Here is a 19,105-nt window from a genome sequence, read left to right as displayed (position 1 = left end):
AAATAATATATAATGTTTGGGGGTTCTAAGTAATTTTCTAGCAAAAAAACCCTGTTTTAAACATGTAAACACCTAAAATGCAAAACGAGGCTGGTCCTTAAGTGGTTAAAGCAATTTGTAACAGGTCATGAGATTTATCACCATTTAAAAATAAATATTGATTGATCGCATACCTTTCCAATATTCCATGTTTTGATCTGCTGTAGCTCGAGCAGAAGTTGCTCATCTGTGCAAACTTTCAACTTGTCAATCAGAGACCTGCAATCGGCAGGCTGTAGGGAAAACGGATACAAGAAAAATATAAGTAGACAATGTAAAATAATTTGATTAAGCTTTATTTCTCAGGTATCAGATTACTGCAGTGCTGCTAGCAACATTCTATCCTGAGGGGGAAGAGGTTAGGCAGCAAATAAGTGTAAAACTCATTTTACCTTTCAGAGTTTAAACAGAGTTATGTTAAATATAAGGAAGCTACTATGGCTGATGGGGTGAAGACCACCTTAGCCATCACCTTTGATGATAGAATGCACAGTCCTTCTTAGCTTCTAATATTAAAGTGTTACTAAACCCAGGACCCTGCATTCACTATATTTGGTCTCCCACAATACACGGAAATGCAATAGTTTGGTAAATATAAACTAGGGGTCGACCGTTTTTTCAGGGCCCATACTGATGCTTCGGCTGCCTTTCAGGCCGATAGCTGATATCAGGTGTGCCCATATTCTGTAGATTAAAAAAAAAAAACACTGAAAAAATAGAGTTTCAATCACTTTTATTGCCGTCACAAGGAATGTAAACATCCCTTGTGACAGTAATAGGAAGTGACAGGTACTCTTTATGGAGGGATCTGGGGTCTAAAAAAACCGCAAACCCCTCCTTTGCACCTGAAAGTATTCAAAACGTCAAGATCAGCATTTTTGAATACTTTCTATTTTTTAAAACTGGCTCCTTTAAGATGCCAGTAATCTGGAAGGGATGTCATGACATGGCTTCCGGGTTACTAGATCTTCAGCTTTGTTTGAATTGCTATTACAAGAAAGCCGACCGTCCGCTCTAAAGAACAATCCCTTGAAGCAATATTGAGAAGATCGGTAAGTTTGTGACCGATTCTTCTTCTTCAAAAAAAAAAGTGAATATCGGCCGCACCGATAATCGGTCGACCCCGAATATAAACTGCTAAATACCTTTTCTCATCAGCAGTTAGAGCAGTCGTGTGACGTTTATGCGTGTCTGGTTAAGGTTAGCAGGAGGAGTTTTCCTTCTCTCACGAATATCCTATGAGAATGCAGGACCCCCGACCCAAAGCATTGTGATCCATTGTCTAAGGCAATGCTCACCCAATGAACTAGGTGTACGTTCTATAACATTCACCCTTATCCAATCATTTTACAGCCACTGACCTAGAGCAAGATGTGCATATCAAGAGTTGGTGCACCTAAAATGTACAGGCTTATTCCACGATGGCATCTCTCTCACAAGTAGAGAAGGAAAAATAGGGACGACAGCCTTAGAACATGTACCTACAAAGCTAAATATGCTAGTTTACTCTAGTGGAAGATTAGGTTATGTAGGACCCATTAGTACAAGAACTGTGCTGGCCAGTTAGTAGTGAGGCAAGCAAAGTTAGAATTTACACTATAGTGATATAAAAATCATGTGTTACAGTGTAGTTTATGTCTGCCACATTGCACTACACGGTGTGCTGTGCATTTAATATATGCACAGTTGTAGGGCCTGTGTTGATGGCATCATTTTGGATAGGCTAATATTCAGAAACCATTGACAGTTGCATATGACCTTCTTTTGACCTCCTTCAAGCAAGTTTTGCATTTCCATGGACCCGTATGAAAATGGACATGAAGAAAAACCTATTAACACAGGTCCCCAATATGGTAGGTGGTAGGGCTTAAGTGTACCTAACATGTACTCTCTTACAACACCACAGGAAGGCTAAATAATTAAAGGAAAAATTATATATTTTCACAAATACTCACTGCCTCTGTTGGCGTCTTCTTCAGCTTTGTCCTGTCCACCTTCATTTTCAGATTTTTTTTTTTATTCCTTCAGCTGCACAGCAGAGAAAAAAAAATATTTGGAACTGAAAACGATGGCATTCAACATACATGTTAACAAAATGGATTAAAAAACAAACAAAAAAAAAAAAAAAAAAAAAAAAACTACATACATATTTTAGAGCTGCACGATTCTGGCCAAAATGAGAATCACAATTCTCACGGTGTAACATCTTTCACATTATAGAAAAAAAACAAAAAACAAAAAGAACAAAAAAAAAAAAACATTATAGAAGTAATTTTCTAGCAAAAAATGATTAACTTGAAACCAGCAAATGTAAGAAAAAGGTGTTAATGTTTAAGTGGTGAAGCTTCCCTCATTTACATACTGAAGTGTATTCCTTTGATCTAAAGGACAAATTGTTACAATGTTTATACTTAGTTCCCCAGCTGAAAATGTTGATTCTTTTGACTGCTGTGGCTTCAGCTGAGCAGAGAATTCTCTGCATAGAAAAAAAGAAAATTGGGAAAATACTTTGTCAAGATCCCGGGGGTGGGCGATAACGATTCTTAACGATTAATCGTGCAGCTCTAATCTGTAACTTTCAGCAACAAAGTAGTCACCAGAAGTACATGCATAAAAAGAGTATACCTTTATCTATAGGAGTGGGAGGGATATAAAAGGCCATATAACTGACATCCTGGGAATACATTCTTGTCTGGAGTTCTATTTAGGCTGCTTTCACACTGCTCCGTTGCAAAACCGCGGTAAAAACAAATGCATTTTTGCTGCATTTTGCACCTGTGAAAAAAGGACTCCAAAAACACAACCTCAGGTGTGTTTGACACGGTTTCCCATTCATTTCAATGGGGATGTGTTTTTGGTGCTGTTCTTTTACCACCAAAAATGCAGCATGCAGGACTTTTAAAAACACAACAGTACTGCAACTGGCCAGTGTAAAGAGCTCCAGAGGTTTAAATGGTCATGCATTGAAAAACTGATCAGCGTGAAAGCAGCCCTAGGCATATGGATAAAAAAAAAAAAAATAATAATAATAACAATTCCATAATTACCATTAGCCTTTTGTAAGATTAAACTGCAACAATGTAGGAGGTAAAACCCAAATGAAACCTACTCTAGCTGGATCCAGCAGGGCACGAGAAAGGAGAAGAAAACTGCATTGAAAGACTGCTGCAAGGCTGCAAGTGTCGTCCAGAAAACTCAAGGAACCAGGGACTCTGCAGGAAGATACACTCAGGATGCAACAACTAGAAAAACAGAGGGGGGTAAAAAAAAAAAAAAAAAAAAAAAAAAAAAAAAAAATCTCATTAAAACACCATTGCTGCTCAAAAGTAAGTAGAAAAAACATTACCAGCTTAGAATTCATTCTTTATATGGGTTTTCTTAACCAAACCCTGCCCAGCCTATAGCAAAATGAGGGCCGGGCGGTGGCTCTTCGGTCCTGAACGGACTTCATACGACGTCCAACAGAACAAGCCAATCGTGCCCGCCTCCAGAGGCGTACAGCATGTTGATCAGTGCTGCTCCGTCAGACCGCATCTCCAAACATGGTGAAGAGCCTATGACATGGGCTCTTTACCATGTGATCAGCTGTGTCCAATCACAGAATTACTAGAAAGTGCAGGTTACCGTCTTTCCTCTATTCACGCTGACAGGGCGTGGGGTTGGGGGGGATCTGCACTGATTATCAGTGCAATGATTATCAGTGCAGCCCCACCAGTACCCACCTGTGATGCCTGTCAGCACCCATTAGTGCTGCATATTAGTACCTATCAGGGCTCGTCAGTGACAGAGAAAACGTGTACAATTTTTGAACAAAAACAAAAGAAAAAACTTTCGTCTTTTTTCATTTGTTCAGCAAAAAACAAAAAACCCAGTGGTGATCAAATACCACCAAAAGAAAACTATTTGTGGGACAAAAATGATAAAAATGTCATGTGTACAGTGTAGCACGACCGCGCAATTTTCATTCAATGTGTTACAGCGCTGAAAATTGGCCTGGGCAGGAAGGGGGTGAAAGTGCCCGGTATTGAAGCGGTTAACCACTTCCCTACCCGCCTATAGTCAAATGACGCCCACAGATGGGATCTTCCATCCTGGGTGGACGTCATATGACGGCCTCGGGTTCCCGGCCGCCTAGGGGGCGCGGGCGTGCGCCGCTCGGGACCAGTGCGTGTGCCCGGCGGCCGCGAAGTCCGCCGGGAATCCGCGATTGCCCGTTAACCAGGCCGGACCGTGGATCTCTGTGTGTAAACACAGAGATCCACGTCCTGTCAGCTCAGAGGAGAGCGATCTGTGTTCCCAGAACGGAGGAACACTGATCGGTCTCCTCCCCTTGTACGTCCACGCCCCCTACAGATAGAAGCATTCCCTAGGAAACACATTTAACCCCTTCACTGCCTGTCACATTTACACAGTAATCAATGCAATTTTATAGCATTGATCGCTGAATAAATGTGAATGGTCCCAAAAATGTGTCAAAAAAGTGTCCGATGTGTCCGCTATAATGTCACAAAAAAAAAAAAAAATGCAATCGCCGCTATTACTAGTAAAAAAAAAAAAAAGAAAAAAAATATTTTTTTTTAAAAAAATGCCATAAATCTATCCCATATTTTATAGATGCTATAACTCTTGCGCAAACCAATCAATATACGCTTATTGCGATTTTTTTTACCAAAAATATGTAGAAGAATACGTATCGGCCGAAACTGAGGAAAAAATTTGTTTTCTAAAAAAAAAATTGGGATATTTATTATAGCAAAAAGTAAAAAATAGTGTTTTCAAAATTGTCGCTCTTCTTTTATAGCGCAAAAAATAAAAACCGCAGAGGTGATCAAATACCACCAAAAGAAAGCTCTATTTGTGGGGGGAAAAAAGGACGTCAATTTTGTTTGGGTACAACGTCGCACGACCACGCAATTGTCGTTTAAAGTGCGACAGCGCTGAAAACTAAAAATTGGTCTGGGAAGGAAGGGGGTGAAAATGCCCGGTATTGAACCGGTTAAAACCAACTCCAGCTTTTTTTTTTTTTTTATTACTATTATTGTAAATCCATTCTTTATGCTATTCTGTTGAAAAAAAAAAAAAAAGTTATGGCGTATCTCTTGGGCCTGCAATAGACTGTGATCCCAGTATAATCCTGCAAATAACGCTGCTCACCCCCAACTTTATTGATGTTTTATGAAGCACTGAAGAAAGTCCACTGATGGTTAATATCAAAGTGACACCAAATTCACATTTTTGATTAATTAAATGCAATATATCTAAACATAAATAGAATGCCATCTTTCCCTTTGTTTCATCTCTCAAATTTCTGCTATTCTCAGGCTTCCTGTGTAAGGCTGGCCACATTCATTCTTTAAGTGAGCATAGCTCCCCTTTAATTCTCACCGACTACACATTCAGCCCTATGGGTATTGTAGTACGCATTGAGCGGAGCAAGTCAATTCTCGCTCTACACTAATAAGGTACATCACCGAAGGGTTTTCTTGCGTTTAGAAATTATATTAATAAATAGAGATCTCTCTCATATATATATATATATTTTTTTTTTTTTAAATAGCCAAAAATTTTAAACATCTAAATGTGAGTTACCGCGTTTGGTGCTTGAAATGCCTGTAAATACAGCTTCTGAACGCATTTTTTTTGCGTTCCAAAAATGCCTCTAAACTAAAAATGCCTCTAAACGACTGTGAAGCTCTGTTCACACTGCTTTGCTGTGAATTTGTTCCTTTTTTGTCCTGTGTGAGGTGCACAAATTTACTGCGAATTTCAGGAGTTGGACATAGCTGTTATTGATATTCCAAACCAATGGAATCATAAAAAAAAAAAAAACCCACCACAACTTCCTGTGTACTACCCGGTTTTTGTGGAGAGTAGTTTAGTGGAATTTGCACATATGTGAACCATCAATGCGATTCAAGAACGATTTACATTGATGTCTATGGAGACTAAATTCGCAACGCAGTAAACTCGCACAAGACCCTTTTTTGCATCGCATTCGTAGAGGAATTGCAACGCATGTATGTGAATAACCGTCATTGAAAACAATGACTTTAAGGATGACATGCGAATTTAAATGTGTTTGGCGCATTGCATTCGTTATTAACTCACATCAGTGTGAACCGGGCCTAAAGGACTGTACATGGACAGATGAGATAACAGAGGAGAGTTCAGGTGCAGTACAAAAAACAAAACACCCAACTGCTCCTAAAACGTCCGTTTACCAGCAGCAGTGTACGAGGCCAAAGCATTCTGTACATTTATATTCAAATTAGATTTGGGAAGGAAAGCGGGAGGAACTAGGAGGAGTGATTTTCAGGCACACATACGAACAGTTTAGAAGCACATTTTTAAGCATTTTACATGTGTATTGAAGAGCTTCAGGCATTTTTCCTTTAGAAAAATGTGTGAAGTTTGGTTTTCATCAACACATATATTATTTCCGTGTTCCTTAAGCGAGCGCCTTCTCTTCATACGTATATCAATACAACAAAAAACATCTCCCTTTTTAAGTGCCAGACGAGGCAAGGAGACCATGGACGGGACTTTGTGCCACCGAGAAATACCACACAAAATTATAAAATAATCAATTTTTCCACCATACAGATAAAAACCGTTAAGTACAAAATATGATTAAAAGCAATAAATTCACGTATATAATTTGTCTTGCAGTAATAAGGCGTACAGGCCCAACCTTTCAGGAAAAGGAGTTCACTTCTTTAGGAGCCACACCCTCAGGCTCGATTCACACAGGGGCAACACGACTTCAACGCGACTTTGCAACGCGACTTTAACCCGACTTCAACACGACTTGTGGATCCGACTTTCAATGAACGGGGATCCGACTTGGATCCCCGCCACTGTGTTTGGTATGAATCTTTAGGGGGAACTCCGCGCCAAATTTTAAATAAAAATCCGGCATGGGTTCCCCCCCAGGGGCATACCAGGCCCTTGGGTCCGGTATGGATCTTGAGGGGAACCCCCCTACGCCGAAAGGACGGCGTGGGGGGTCCCCCCAATCCATACCAGACCCTTATCCGAGCACGCAGCCCGGCCGGACAGGAATGGGGGTGGGGACGAGCGAGCGCCCCCCCCTCCTGAACCGTACCAGGCCGCATGCCCTCAACATGGGGGGTTTGGTGCCTTGGGGGAGGGGGGCGCGCTGCGGCCCCCCCACCCCAAAGCACCTTGTCCCCATGTTGATGAGGACAAGGGCCTCTTCCCGACAACCCTGGCCGTTGGTTGTCGGGGTCTGCGGGCGGGGGGCTTATCGGAATCTGGGAGCCCCCTTTAATAAGGGGGCCCCCAGATCCCGGCCCCCCACCCTATGTGAATGAGTATGGGGTACATGGTACCCCTACCCATTCACCTAGGGGAAAAAAGCGTCAATAAAACAAACAGTACACAGGTTTTTTAAAATAATTTATTAGGCAGCTCCGGGATCTTCTTCCGACTTCGGGGGTCCTCTTCCGACTTCTGGGGTCTCTTCGCCGTCTCCTCCCGGTGTCCGCATCTTCTGCCGGCTCCTCCGCTATCTTCTGCAGCTCAATTGCTAGCGGTGGTCCGGACTTCTGCCTTCTTCTTTTCTTCCAGAGATGTTGACACGACGCTCTCTCCAGCTGGAATGGTCTCTGAACGCTCCGCAACAGACTTATATAGGCGGTGACCCCGCCCCCTTATGAGGTCACTGTCCCAGGGCATGCTGGGGCTGTGCCGTCATAAGGGGGCGTGGTCATCACCCGGTGACCACGCCTCCTAAAACGTCACAGACCCAGCATGCCCAGGGACTGTGACGGCATAAGGGGGCGGGGTCACCGCCTATATAAGTCCCTTGCAGAGCGCACAGAAACCATTCTGGCTGGGGAGAGCGTCGTGTCAACATCTCTGGAAGAGAAGAGGGAAGAAGATGATCCAGAGGTCCGGACCACCGCTGGCAAAAGAGCGCCAGAAGATAGCGGTGGAGCCGGCAGAAGATGCGGACACCGGGAGAAGACGCCGGAGAGACCCCCGGAGTCGGAAGAAGATCCCGGAGCTGCCTAATAAATTATTTTAAATACCTGTGTACTGTGTTTTTTATTGACGCTTTTTTCCCTAGGTGAATGGGTAGGGGTACCATGTACCCCATACCTATTCACATAGGGTGGGGGGGCCAGGATCTGGGGGCCCCCTTATTAAAGGGGGCTCCCAGATTCCGATAAGCCCCCCGCCCGCAGACCCCGACAACCAACGGCCAGGGTTGTCGGGAAGAGGCCCTTGTCCTCATCAACATGGGGACAAGGTGCTTTGGGGTGGGGGGGCCGCAGCGCGCCCCCCTCCCCCAAGGCACCAAACCCCCCATGTTGAGGGCATGCGGCCTGGTACGGTTCAGGAGGGGGGGGGGGGGCGCTCGCTCGTCCCCACCCCCATTCCTGTCCGGCCGGGCTGCGTGCTCGGATAAGGGTCTGGTATGGATTGGGGGGGACCCCCCACGCCGTTTTTTCGGCGTAGGGGGTTCTCCTCAAGGTCCATACCAGACCCAAGAGCCTGGTATGCCCCTGGAGGGGGAACCCATGCCGGATTTTTATTTAAAATTTGGCGTGGAGTTCCCCTCAAGATCATTTGAGCACAAGTCGCATGCCGAAGTCGGATCATGCGAGACGGCGATCCGACTTCAATGATAGTCAATAGGCTGAAGTCGGATCAAAGTCGGATCCAAGTAGTACAGGGAGTACGCTCTGAAGTCGGAGCGACTTCAGTAGTGTCTATTAAGACGCTCCCATGCACTGTAATGTGAATCTCTTTCTGGGGCGACTTGGGGCGACTTGAGGGCTTACAAGTCGGATCCCAAGTCGCGGTAGTGTGAACCGAGTCTTATTGTATATTCTATATCATGAATTGTACATTCTCCAAACACCGATTGTAGATCTCATTCCTCAAAGCATAATATAGACACATGAATGTTCTTTTAACATACTGTATAGCAGTGGTCATCAAAATCTATGGGATCACCGAAGGAACACAATTCAAAAGGCTCCAGCAGCTATATGGCCATATCCTATATGGATGCTCCCCTGTCCTATGGTAACTGCCCCATAAAAGCACATTCTTGAAAGCCAACATCCACATCATCAGGAAAAGCACACGTCTGATTCCAATATGGCGCCCGTGCAAAATCTCGCAGAGGACAGCGAGTCCTGCCCGGTGTCTTTTGCTAAACAACTCAACCACTCTGACACTCAGGTCTCACTGACATAAAAGCCAATCATTCTACAGTCCTCGATAAGAACAAGGAGGGTTCTTTGAGGAAAGGAAGGATGCAAGGGACACGTGACAGTTCTGAATTTGACAAGAACAAGCAATGTTTTGCAAAATGTTTCCAAATGGCATATTTTATAAATCAAAGGGAGCAAATAAAGAGACATTCACTGTTGGGGGTTCACATACACCTGAAGCAGTATCAACAAACATTCTTTAAACACTTTCATTTTATGGGGTTATATTGTGTCTGAGTGCATAATACTAAGACTGGTCGGACTTTACCATTTCTATCCTTATTCTACAGTTACTGGGCATATCACTGCAGCCCGTCTCTCTAAAAAGGAGATGGTAGCTCATTTTTAATCATCATGTTTGAGGTATCCCAGTGATCATCTGGGCAGGAATCCCCATTAAAAGTAATGGAATGAACCGCCTGGAATGCAGAGAGCAAGGTTCTGGATGATCAACAATTTGTGCCCAATAAACCATTGTGATAATATCGTGTGACAAATTTGAACCACCACTATTTTATTCTCCAGGGTCTCTGCTATTAGAAAATATGCTTAAATGGTTCCAAAAATGGAACTTCTGCTTTAAGGGAAGGCGACACCCTGACATGCCACATTTGGCATGTTATTTTTTGGGGGGGGTGAGTGGACACCCTCTTTTTAGAGCAGGGATATGCAATTACTGGACCTCCAGCTGTTGCAAAACTACAAGTCCCATCATGCCTCTGGGTGTCATGCTTGTGGCTGTTAGTCTTGCTATGCCTCATGGGACTTTTAGTTCTGCAACAGCTGGAGGTCAGCTAATTGCATATCCCTGCATTAGAGGGTTCCACTTCCTCCTGGGGCAACGCAAGTTCAACTCTACCCCCCTCCCTCTCATATGGGACACGTCACATGTCCCAGGTGATTGCCCTGCCAGTCACAGCGCAGCTCACACATGCACAGTGCGTGCCCAGCTGTGAAGCCACAGCCGGGCACCCACAGTGACAATGTCGGCACCACAGAGAGGAAGGGGAGATGAGCGGGGTCGACATTGTCACTGTGGGCACCCGGCTGTGGCTTTACAACTGGGCACACACGTCGCATGCGTGAGCCCCACTGACTAGCCGGTCGAGCTGGGCGATTTTCGCCAAAAAAAACAAAAAAAAAAAAACCTCCATTCACAATTCGAATCGAGTTTTGTTTTTAGACGAGGCCGCAGCTTCGGTCTAGTCTGCGGCGTCCGGCCTCGCAGAATGAATCGATTTGACCTCTCAACTCGATTTTTTTCCCCAGCCCTACTGGCTGGGCAATCATGTGGGACTAGCCAGGAGGTTACAGCTCTATGTTCCTACCACAGCCAGATATTTATTTGCATCAGATTGTAAGCGGACACTCGAACCGACCAAACGAGGCTAAAATAAAGGAACATTTTGCGGCGAGATTAACAGTATCTTTGAACAGGTACAAGATCCTTGGGTCAGCCTTGATGCTTCTCTTTGGTATGTTTCCTAGAATGCCATTCCAGAAATTGAACTGAACCTTGCTCCTAATGTTTCTACTAATATATATTGCGAAGACAAGGTTTGTTCTCCTCTTTGTAAATAGATCTTGACTTATTATAGACACATGTCTACAGGGCACAATGTCCGGTTTGCTCTACTTCCTCAGTCATAGGAACTGTATGTTCTGCTTGAAAATTATTTTTATTTATTTTTTTATTGAATACGGAGCTTTGTATCACACAATATATCTTTCTTGGTCACATGCTTATACCCTATTAAAATGTTGTCCCAACTGTTGAATTTTTAAGTAGGACTATAGGCAAAGAATGTTTTCCCATTTTTAATATAACAGGGGAGGGTTATAACCCGTCATATTTTTTTTTTTGCCATCTGTGTCCCGTTGTGGATATTTGCCTTCACTTCCTGTCCCATAGCCAAACAGGAAGTGAGAGAAAATCTCTGCAAATTAAAAGGGAATTCCTTGGGGACCTCCAGGTCACCAGAACTAGCGTACCTATTGGAAGATTTCCCTGCTATTACTTTTCAGATGACAACCCAAAATTTGTTTTTTTTTGTTTTTACTTTTAATGATAATGGTAAACAGGACAAAGATGGTGAATTGCCTTAACGGGGGGCACAGACAGCAATAAGACTTTGACGGGTGTTCCAATCCATTTCCACTATACAAAACTGAAATAAAAAAAGTTTTGCCATTAGTTATACTTTCATTTAATTTCTATTAGATATCAAGCCAGGTTGTGATTTGACTGTTGTAAACTTTCCAACAAAGTAACAAAAAAAAAAAAAAAAAAAAAAGTTATTAGAGGTTTAGAACCACTTTAACGTTAGCTTTCTTTTTGCCATTCTACCATGAAGTGTCAATTAGTGAAGCACCTGGTCAACACTTACATGCAAAGTCTCTTCAATCTCAGACTTGTAATACCTTCAGGGCCAGTTGACAACAGATGCAGTTCTGGGCGCTTTTTTTCTGCACTAAAAATGTATGCACAGTGTTTTCTATGTATTCCAATAGCTCTAGTACACACCAGCTGCAGAAACTGACTGGAACTGACTGCAATGAGGTGAACTAGAGCCATTGGAATACATGGAAAACACTATGCAAGCATTTTTAGTGCAGAAAAAAGCGCACAGAACTGCATCTGGTGTGAACTAGCACTCAGAGTTGTAATAGGTGTCTTGGAGGTCTCCCTCAGTTGTCTTTTTACTGTGCCAAAATCTTTTGGCATTTTCAAAAGTATAGCTGGTCACATACACTTAAATGTTTTTCGTGCAGCCTACAGGGTGAAGGAACACAGTCCAACAGACTCCCCTATCCATGCTATAGAGTGCAGAAGGACAAAGGCTTTGTTGCTGCTATTGTATATTGACAGCTGGTCACATCTGCTGTCAAAAATACTCAAAAAGTGACTGCATCCAATTGGACGCAGCCGTTGGTCATCTGACAATTTTCCGCACAGCTCCTTCGATTGAAAAAGTCTGGCAAGTCAGGAAATAAAAAAATAAGCAAAACCTTTGCCAGGTTCTTTAGTAACCAGCTAAAATATGCTGTTTATGGCGAGCTTATATCTAAATATAAAAAGCTTTTATTTTTAGATTTGAATACATTAGTGAGGGTTTAGTACCCAGTCAGGTTTGGATAGCCGCCTGTGTGCCCGTTAGGGGTGTGCTTTCTATAATTGTCCTGAACACCAACGTAGCAAGGAATGAAAGCAAGAGTAAAATTTAAACATTTTGAGCTGCTACCAGAACAGGAAGAGAGGAAATTCTCCAATGGGGACACTTGTTCATGTGACAACTAAGAGGGAATTTCCTTTATATTGGAAAGATATTCTCTGTTGAGTCTACATGACAGAAAGCAAAAGGGAAATCTCCCAAATGACAGAAGGGAAATTTACCAACTGAGGACAGTTTAACCCTTCCATACCCTATCCAAAATAAAGTTTTGGATTTACATGTACCATTACTGTATTACAAGGTATATGAAGAGGCTTCAACATCTTGCATCAATCCACTGACTTTTTCAATGATGTTTTAACAGAGTTGCTTGGGTAGTTTCCATGTAGGGCTGAAATAACTAATCGATTAATAGACAACTAATTGATTATGAAATTAATCGATTACTATTTTCATAATAGATTAATCGGCCAGTAACATAATGGGGTAAAAAAAACAAAAAAAACACTAAAAATGAGCCCTTTATAGTACAAAATGAATAATCCCTACTGTAAATATTACTTTCACAAAATGAACCCCTTACAGTAGCGATTATCTGATTTTTTTTGTACTATAAAAAGGGCCAATTTTAGTTTTTTAACCCCATTAAGTTACTAAACGCCTTAAACCTGGTTCACATCTATGTGTTTTTTGGTGCTTTTTGCAGAAACGCACTAGAGTTCATTTACATGGTGTCCACTAGGACACGTTCACATCTATGCTTTTTTCCACTGCGTATTTGGAAAGGGTCAGGGACTTTTTTTTAACCCTTTCATGACTAAGCCTATTTTTGAAATTTGGTGTTTACAAGTTAAAATCCGTATTTTTTGCTAGAAAATGACTTAGAACCCCCAAACATTATATATATTTTTTTAGCAGAGAATCTAGAGAATAAAATGGCGATTGTTGCAATATTTTTTATCACACGGTATTTGTGCAGCGGTGTTTTAAACGCAAATTTTTGGAAAAGTGACACTTTCATGTATTTTAAAAAATCCAAACAGTAAAGTTACCCCAATTTTTTTGTATAATGTGAAAGATGATGTTACGCCGAGTAAATAGATACCAAACATGTCACCCTTTATAATCGCACGCACTCGTGGAATGGCGACGAACTACGGTACCTTTGAATTTCCATAGGCGACGATTTAAAAATTTTTTACGTTTACCAGGTTTGAGCTACAGAGGAGGTCTAGGGCTAGAATTATTGCTCTCGCTCTGACGATCGCGGCGATACCTCACATGTGTGGTTTGAACACCGTTTACATATGCGGGCGCGACTTCCGTATGCGTTTTCTTCGCTGCGCGAGCTCGCGGGGACAGGGGCACTTTAAAAATTTTTTTTTTTACTTTTATTGCTGTCACAAGCAATGTAAACATCCCTTGTGACAGTAATATGTGGTGACAGGTACTCTTTATGGAGGGATCGGGGGTCTAAAAGACCCCCCATCCCTCCTTTACACTTCAAAGTATTTAGATCGCCGAAAACGGCGATTCTGAATACTGTGTACTTTTTTAAATTCGGCGCCATTGGCAGCCGAGTAAACGGGAAGTGACGTCATGACGTCGCTTCCGCATTTACAAGAAGAAGGCTGGAACGAAGCCGCTCGCAGCTTCGTTCCAGTCCGCCCCCAGCCGTCGAAGGCAGCCGAACGGACACCGGGCCTCCCGATCGCACGGGAGGCCCGGTAACAGCGGCGGGAGGGGGGGGATGTCCCCTCCCGCTCCTCCGGTATAACAACCGAGCGGCTTTTAGCCGCATCGGTTGTTATACTCGGGTAGCCGATCGCCCGCTGAAAACAACGGTACCGGGATGATGCCTGCAGCTGCGGGCATCATCCCGGTATAACCCCGGAAAGCCGAGTACGCATATATGCGTTCGGTCGGCGGGAAGGGGTTAACGGAAAACAGTGCTTTTTTTGGTTCAATATACTTCAATGGAGAAGCTGCAGAAAAGCATGTAATGCGTTTTTGCAGCAATTTGTGTTTTTTTAATCTGCCCAACAACAAACTGGCCCAAAAAAAAAAATGCAAATCTCAGCAAAATCATGTGCACAAAAATCAAAACGCACAGCAAAAAGCAAACTGCTGGTCACACGGATCAATTTTTGGGCAAGAATATTCAGATGAAAAATCTTTGTACATTCGCTGAATGAAAGAATGTTGTTTGAAATTTTCACTTGTTTTTAAAATGAATTTAATTTCACATACACTGTCAGTAAACTTCTTGGTCAAAAGGAATTTTCAATTTACAAATTTTCCCGTCACTGTGGTTGAAAATGTCGATTTGACCCCACTAACGATTAGAAAATCAAACGAATGTTCTTAAAATGACTTTTTTTTTTTTTAAATAAAAAAAAAATGTGATCTCTGAGTCTGATGAGATTTACCAGATTCACCCTTTAATAATATATACAGTATATCTCTTCTGTCTGTTATTCTCAGAGTGGATTAGTTATTTTGCTCCCTATTCATATAGTTGGTTATTTATATTTACCACTGCAGAGAGATATTTAAGAATAAATTGCCTTTTTTTAAACTTTACATATTAACTAAATTATACACCACACTTTTTTTTTTTTTTTTTTTAAGGTTATTAACCGATTAATCGATTATGAAAATAATGGTTAGTTGCAGCCCTATTTCCATGGTTAACAAAAGCCACAACACTACCACATGACATATTGTTGTACCTTACAGATACAGATTCCTGATATTTTGCAATTAAAAAACTAGACCAGACACACAGGATCTCAATTTACCTATTGAAAGGACTTTGGAAAAGAATTGGCTACACCTGTGACTAGGGGTGCAACGGATCGTCACTGATCCGTGATCCGAACGGTTCAGCCTGTTCAGATCGGCACACACGTGATCTGCGGAGCGCTCTGCTGCCTTGGCGCTGGTAAAGGCTGTGGCTGCGGCCTAGCTCCGGAGCAGCGACAGCCTAGGTGAGCGGCGCAGACAATCATAGGAGAGATGGCGTGGATATTACAGTGGTGGGGGAGATGGTAGAGATTACAGCGGTGGGGGAGATGACGTGGATATTACAGTGGTGGGGGAGATGGTAGAGATTACAGTGGTGGGGGAGATGACGTGGATATTACAGTTGAGATCACAGCACACATCTGGGGAAGACACGGGTATCTCCACACCCAAAAGTGTTGGCGGTTGAAGGTTCCAGCAGCTCTGCAAGACAGCGAAGGTCAGCTGCAAGGGACTAAGTACTGGTAAACATTATAAAAAGGCATTTTACTATGCTGTTTGCTTATTTTTATTATGTAACATTAGCAACCTTTTAAAGCGGAGTTCCACCCAAAAATAGATCTTCTGCTTTAAATACTCCTCGCTCGGGGGTGGGGGGTGGAGTGGGTATCTACTTTAGACAGGGACTTCCTGTCTCACTTCCTCATTCAGTCTTCAGGCTGCCTAGGCAACTCCTCCTCTCCCCTTAGGTGGCCCCTCCCTCTAGGCAATCTACTGGGACATGTCACAGGTCCCAGAAGATTGCCTGTCCACTCGGAGAGCGCAGCGTGACTCGTGCATGTGTAGCGTGAGCCCGGGCATGAAGCTGCAAGCTGTCACGGCCAGGTGCCCACAGTTCCAAAGACGGTGCCGCGAGAAAGGGAGAGGAGCGGGGCTCCACGCACCTCCATCGCTGGACCGTGGGACAGGTGGATGGCTGCTTAAAGTCAGCAGCTATACTTTTTGTAGCTGCTGACTAAAACTAGCATGGAATCTGGTATCAAGCTGAAGGCCTTTCTAATGGGGGTTGCCACTATGACTCATAAGCTGTATGCCAATTCAGAAGCACCTATTCAACATCCATGCGAAGAGTGTGCATTATAAACCCATTTTCAGGTTACAAAGGGAGCTTCAAGGGTTGTTTTTTTTTTTTTTTTTTTAATGGTTTAAAAGGACGCATCCAAACATCCAAACGTGAAGCACAAAGCAAGCTAAAATGTTTTTACCCTTAGCCTCAGTTCACACCAGAGGCGGCACGACTTGCAAGACGACTTCTGTATAGAAGTCTATGCAAGTCGCCCCCAAAGTAGTACAGGAACCTTTCTTCTAAGTCGGAGTGACTTGTGTCGCTCCGATCAGAACGGTTCCATTGTACAGAACGGGAGGCGACTTGTCAGGCGGCTAGGTCGCCTGACAAGTCACCCCCGTGTGAACCGAGCCTTAAGTAACTTGTAAACAGAAGACTGTAGAAAAAAAAAAACAAAAAAAAAAAACAAAACAAAGAAGCTTACATAACAGGCCTCATGCACTTTGCAGTGAGTTTTTCAACATTTTAGCAACAACAGCGTTTTTTTCCACATTTTTTTTTTTTTTTCTGTGAAAAAAAAAAAAAAAAAACGCCAAAGCTAAATTCTTTCAATGGATCAAAAACGTCAAAAATCACTGGTGAGCCGCCTTTTTGAGCACTCCGTGTTTATCAGCATTTGACATTTTTTTAAAGTTGAAAACTTCCTCTCAGAACTCACTAGTTTGGGGTTTTTTTTAAAACCAAAAAGCGCCCCAGCCAAAAACTTCTGATAACAGCCTATGTGTGCATGGACACATAGGATAACATGATGGGGAGTTTATTGACTGTAGAAAAAAAAACATCTGAAGCCAAAAACAGCTGCCGTAAAAACGTCCAGTGTGCATGAGGCCTTATAGTTGGCATTTCCACACACCTGTAAGTGTGTTTTTATTTCTTGCACCCAGAGAACTGGGATGCCAGCAATCAATTCCCTAGGGGCTCTGTCCTATCCCTGTTCATACCTTACTTAGCGAGGCAGCCATCATAAAAACGATCTAGTGAGGGAATGAGTGCAGTGATCACAAGGGGTGGCCACTGTCTGCATCAGAGTGATCCCATTTTCTGTGGTCCCAAGAAATGACGAAAATGCATACTGTCTTCTGGAGCTTCCCACTATACTATGGATGTTTTCTTTTTATTTTAAGGCAACAGGTTTGCTTTAGGCCTCTTGCAATCGATACTCCTGTTTAAGTATATACTTTTTCAGACATTTTTTTTAATTAATTTTTTATGCATTTTCACGCATATGCGTTCACGGAAATGTTGCAAATTCTCGCTTGTTCTGCAGTGTGTTAAAAAAAAAAAAAAAGCTGCAGTGTGCAAGAGGACTTAATGACAGATGGAAAAAAAAAAAAAAAAAAAAAAAAAAAAAAAAAAAAAAAAAGTGGTGTGTGTGTTTGGCATGTCATTTATTTTTTTTTGGGGGGGGGGGGGGTGGAAGCAGATACCCAGGTTTTATGGGCACCCAGCTCCCACTTCCTCCCCAGCGACGGAAGGAAGTTCACCTTTCCCCCCTCCCTCCCTGCAAACTTTAAGTCACAGGTCCCAGAAGATTGTCCGACCATTCATAGCACGCAGCGTGGCTCACGTATGCGCAGTGTGAGTCCGGCAGTGAAGCCACAGCCAGATGCCCACAGTTAGAATGTCGGAAACGAGCGGTGCTTCGTGTGCCCGTACCACTGGACTGTGGGACAGGCCAGTGTCGGATTATTAAGGGTCCTTTCACACTGGGGCGGTTTGCAGGCGCTATTGCGCTAATAATAGCGCCTGCAAACCGACCGGAAACAGCCGCTGCTTTAATTCCAGTGTGAAAGCCCCGAGGGCTTTCACACTGGAGCAATGCACTGGCAGGACGGTAAAAAAAGTCCTGCCAGCAGCATCTCCAGAGCGGTGAAGGAGCGGAGTGTATACCGCTCCTGCCCATTGAAATCAATGGGACGGCGCGGCTATACCGCCGGCAAAGCGCCTCTGCAGAGGCGCTTTGCGGTGGTTTTAACCCTTTCTCGGCCGCTAGCAGGGGGGTAAAACCACCCCCGCTAGCGGCCGCATACCGACGGTAAAGCGCCGCTTACAATAGCGGCGCTTTACTGCCAACACCCCCGCCCCAGTGTGAAAGGGCTCTTAAAGTCAGCAACTACACTTTTTGTAGCTGCCAACTTTGAAATGGGTGGAACTCCGCTTTAACCTTTCAACAAAAAAGACTAAATCCCCATTTTCTTTTTCAGGTAAAAAAAAAAAAAAAAAAAAGTGATTTTTTGTTTGTTTCTGGAGCCAGTCTAAAGTATTGCACCAGCGATGCATTTTTTTTTGGGGGGGGGGGGGGGGTGTGAAGAGAAGAGTGGAAATCCCTGCAAATTAAGGGGATCCTTTAGGGACCCTGCAGGTAACCATTGGAAGTTTACCCCTCTATTTTTTGGGGAGAACTCAAAATTTGGGATTTTTACTTTCAATGATAATAAAGGAGGAGAAAATTCCCGAACAGGGACACAGACACCGATAAAAACCTGACAGGGGTTTCTAATCCATCATTCCTCTATCTAAAACTTAAAAAAAATTTTTACCTTTAGTTATACTTTAGTGGCCCCCTATAGCTTGTAAGCTGACAAACGATGGCCTACAACCTGAACATATCAAAAGTTCTTGTAGGAGGCGCAAGATTGTGTAGCAGTTAACGACTAAGGCTTCTTGCCCAGGTATTTTGCTCTGGTACAAATATTTAGGTCTCATTCACATGGGTGCTGTCGACCATACAGCATGAATCGGCCATTTGTTTATATCACGAAAGCCGCCAGGAG

The 19,105-nt window shown here is 43.1% G+C and overlaps 1 protein-coding gene across 10 annotated transcripts in view; it reads right to left on the bottom strand.

Annotated features, from left to right (window-relative positions):
- The window catches only part of HUWE1 (HECT, UBA and WWE domain containing E3 ubiquitin protein ligase 1), a 233,851-nt gene that overhangs the window by 170,104 nt on the left and 44,642 nt on the right, over positions 1-19,105 (bottom strand). For 9 of the 10 annotated variants that reach the window (XM_073600232.1, XM_073600238.1, XM_073600237.1 and 6 more), the window contains exons 2-4: positions 3,149-3,281; positions 1,995-2,067; positions 174-272 (exon numbers count right to left, since the gene is read on the bottom strand). In XM_073600232.1, the coding sequence (XP_073456333.1) occupies positions 174-272; positions 1,995-2,039 (144 nt within the window). In that variant the 5' untranslated portion in view covers positions 2,040-2,067; positions 3,149-3,281. The remainder of the gene's footprint in view (positions 1-173; positions 273-1,994; positions 2,068-3,148; positions 3,282-19,105) is intronic. The other variant, XM_073600233.1, reaches the window with a different exon arrangement.

The sequence above is a fragment of the Aquarana catesbeiana genome, linkage group LG09 (genome assembly GCF_042186555.1).
Source record: "Aquarana catesbeiana isolate 2022-GZ linkage group LG09, ASM4218655v1, whole genome shotgun sequence".
Classification (NCBI taxonomy): Eukaryota; Metazoa; Chordata; class Amphibia; order Anura; family Ranidae; genus Aquarana; species Aquarana catesbeiana.
The sequence above is the reverse complement of the archived record's forward strand: the minus strand, read 5'-3'. Positions and strand labels throughout refer to the sequence as shown.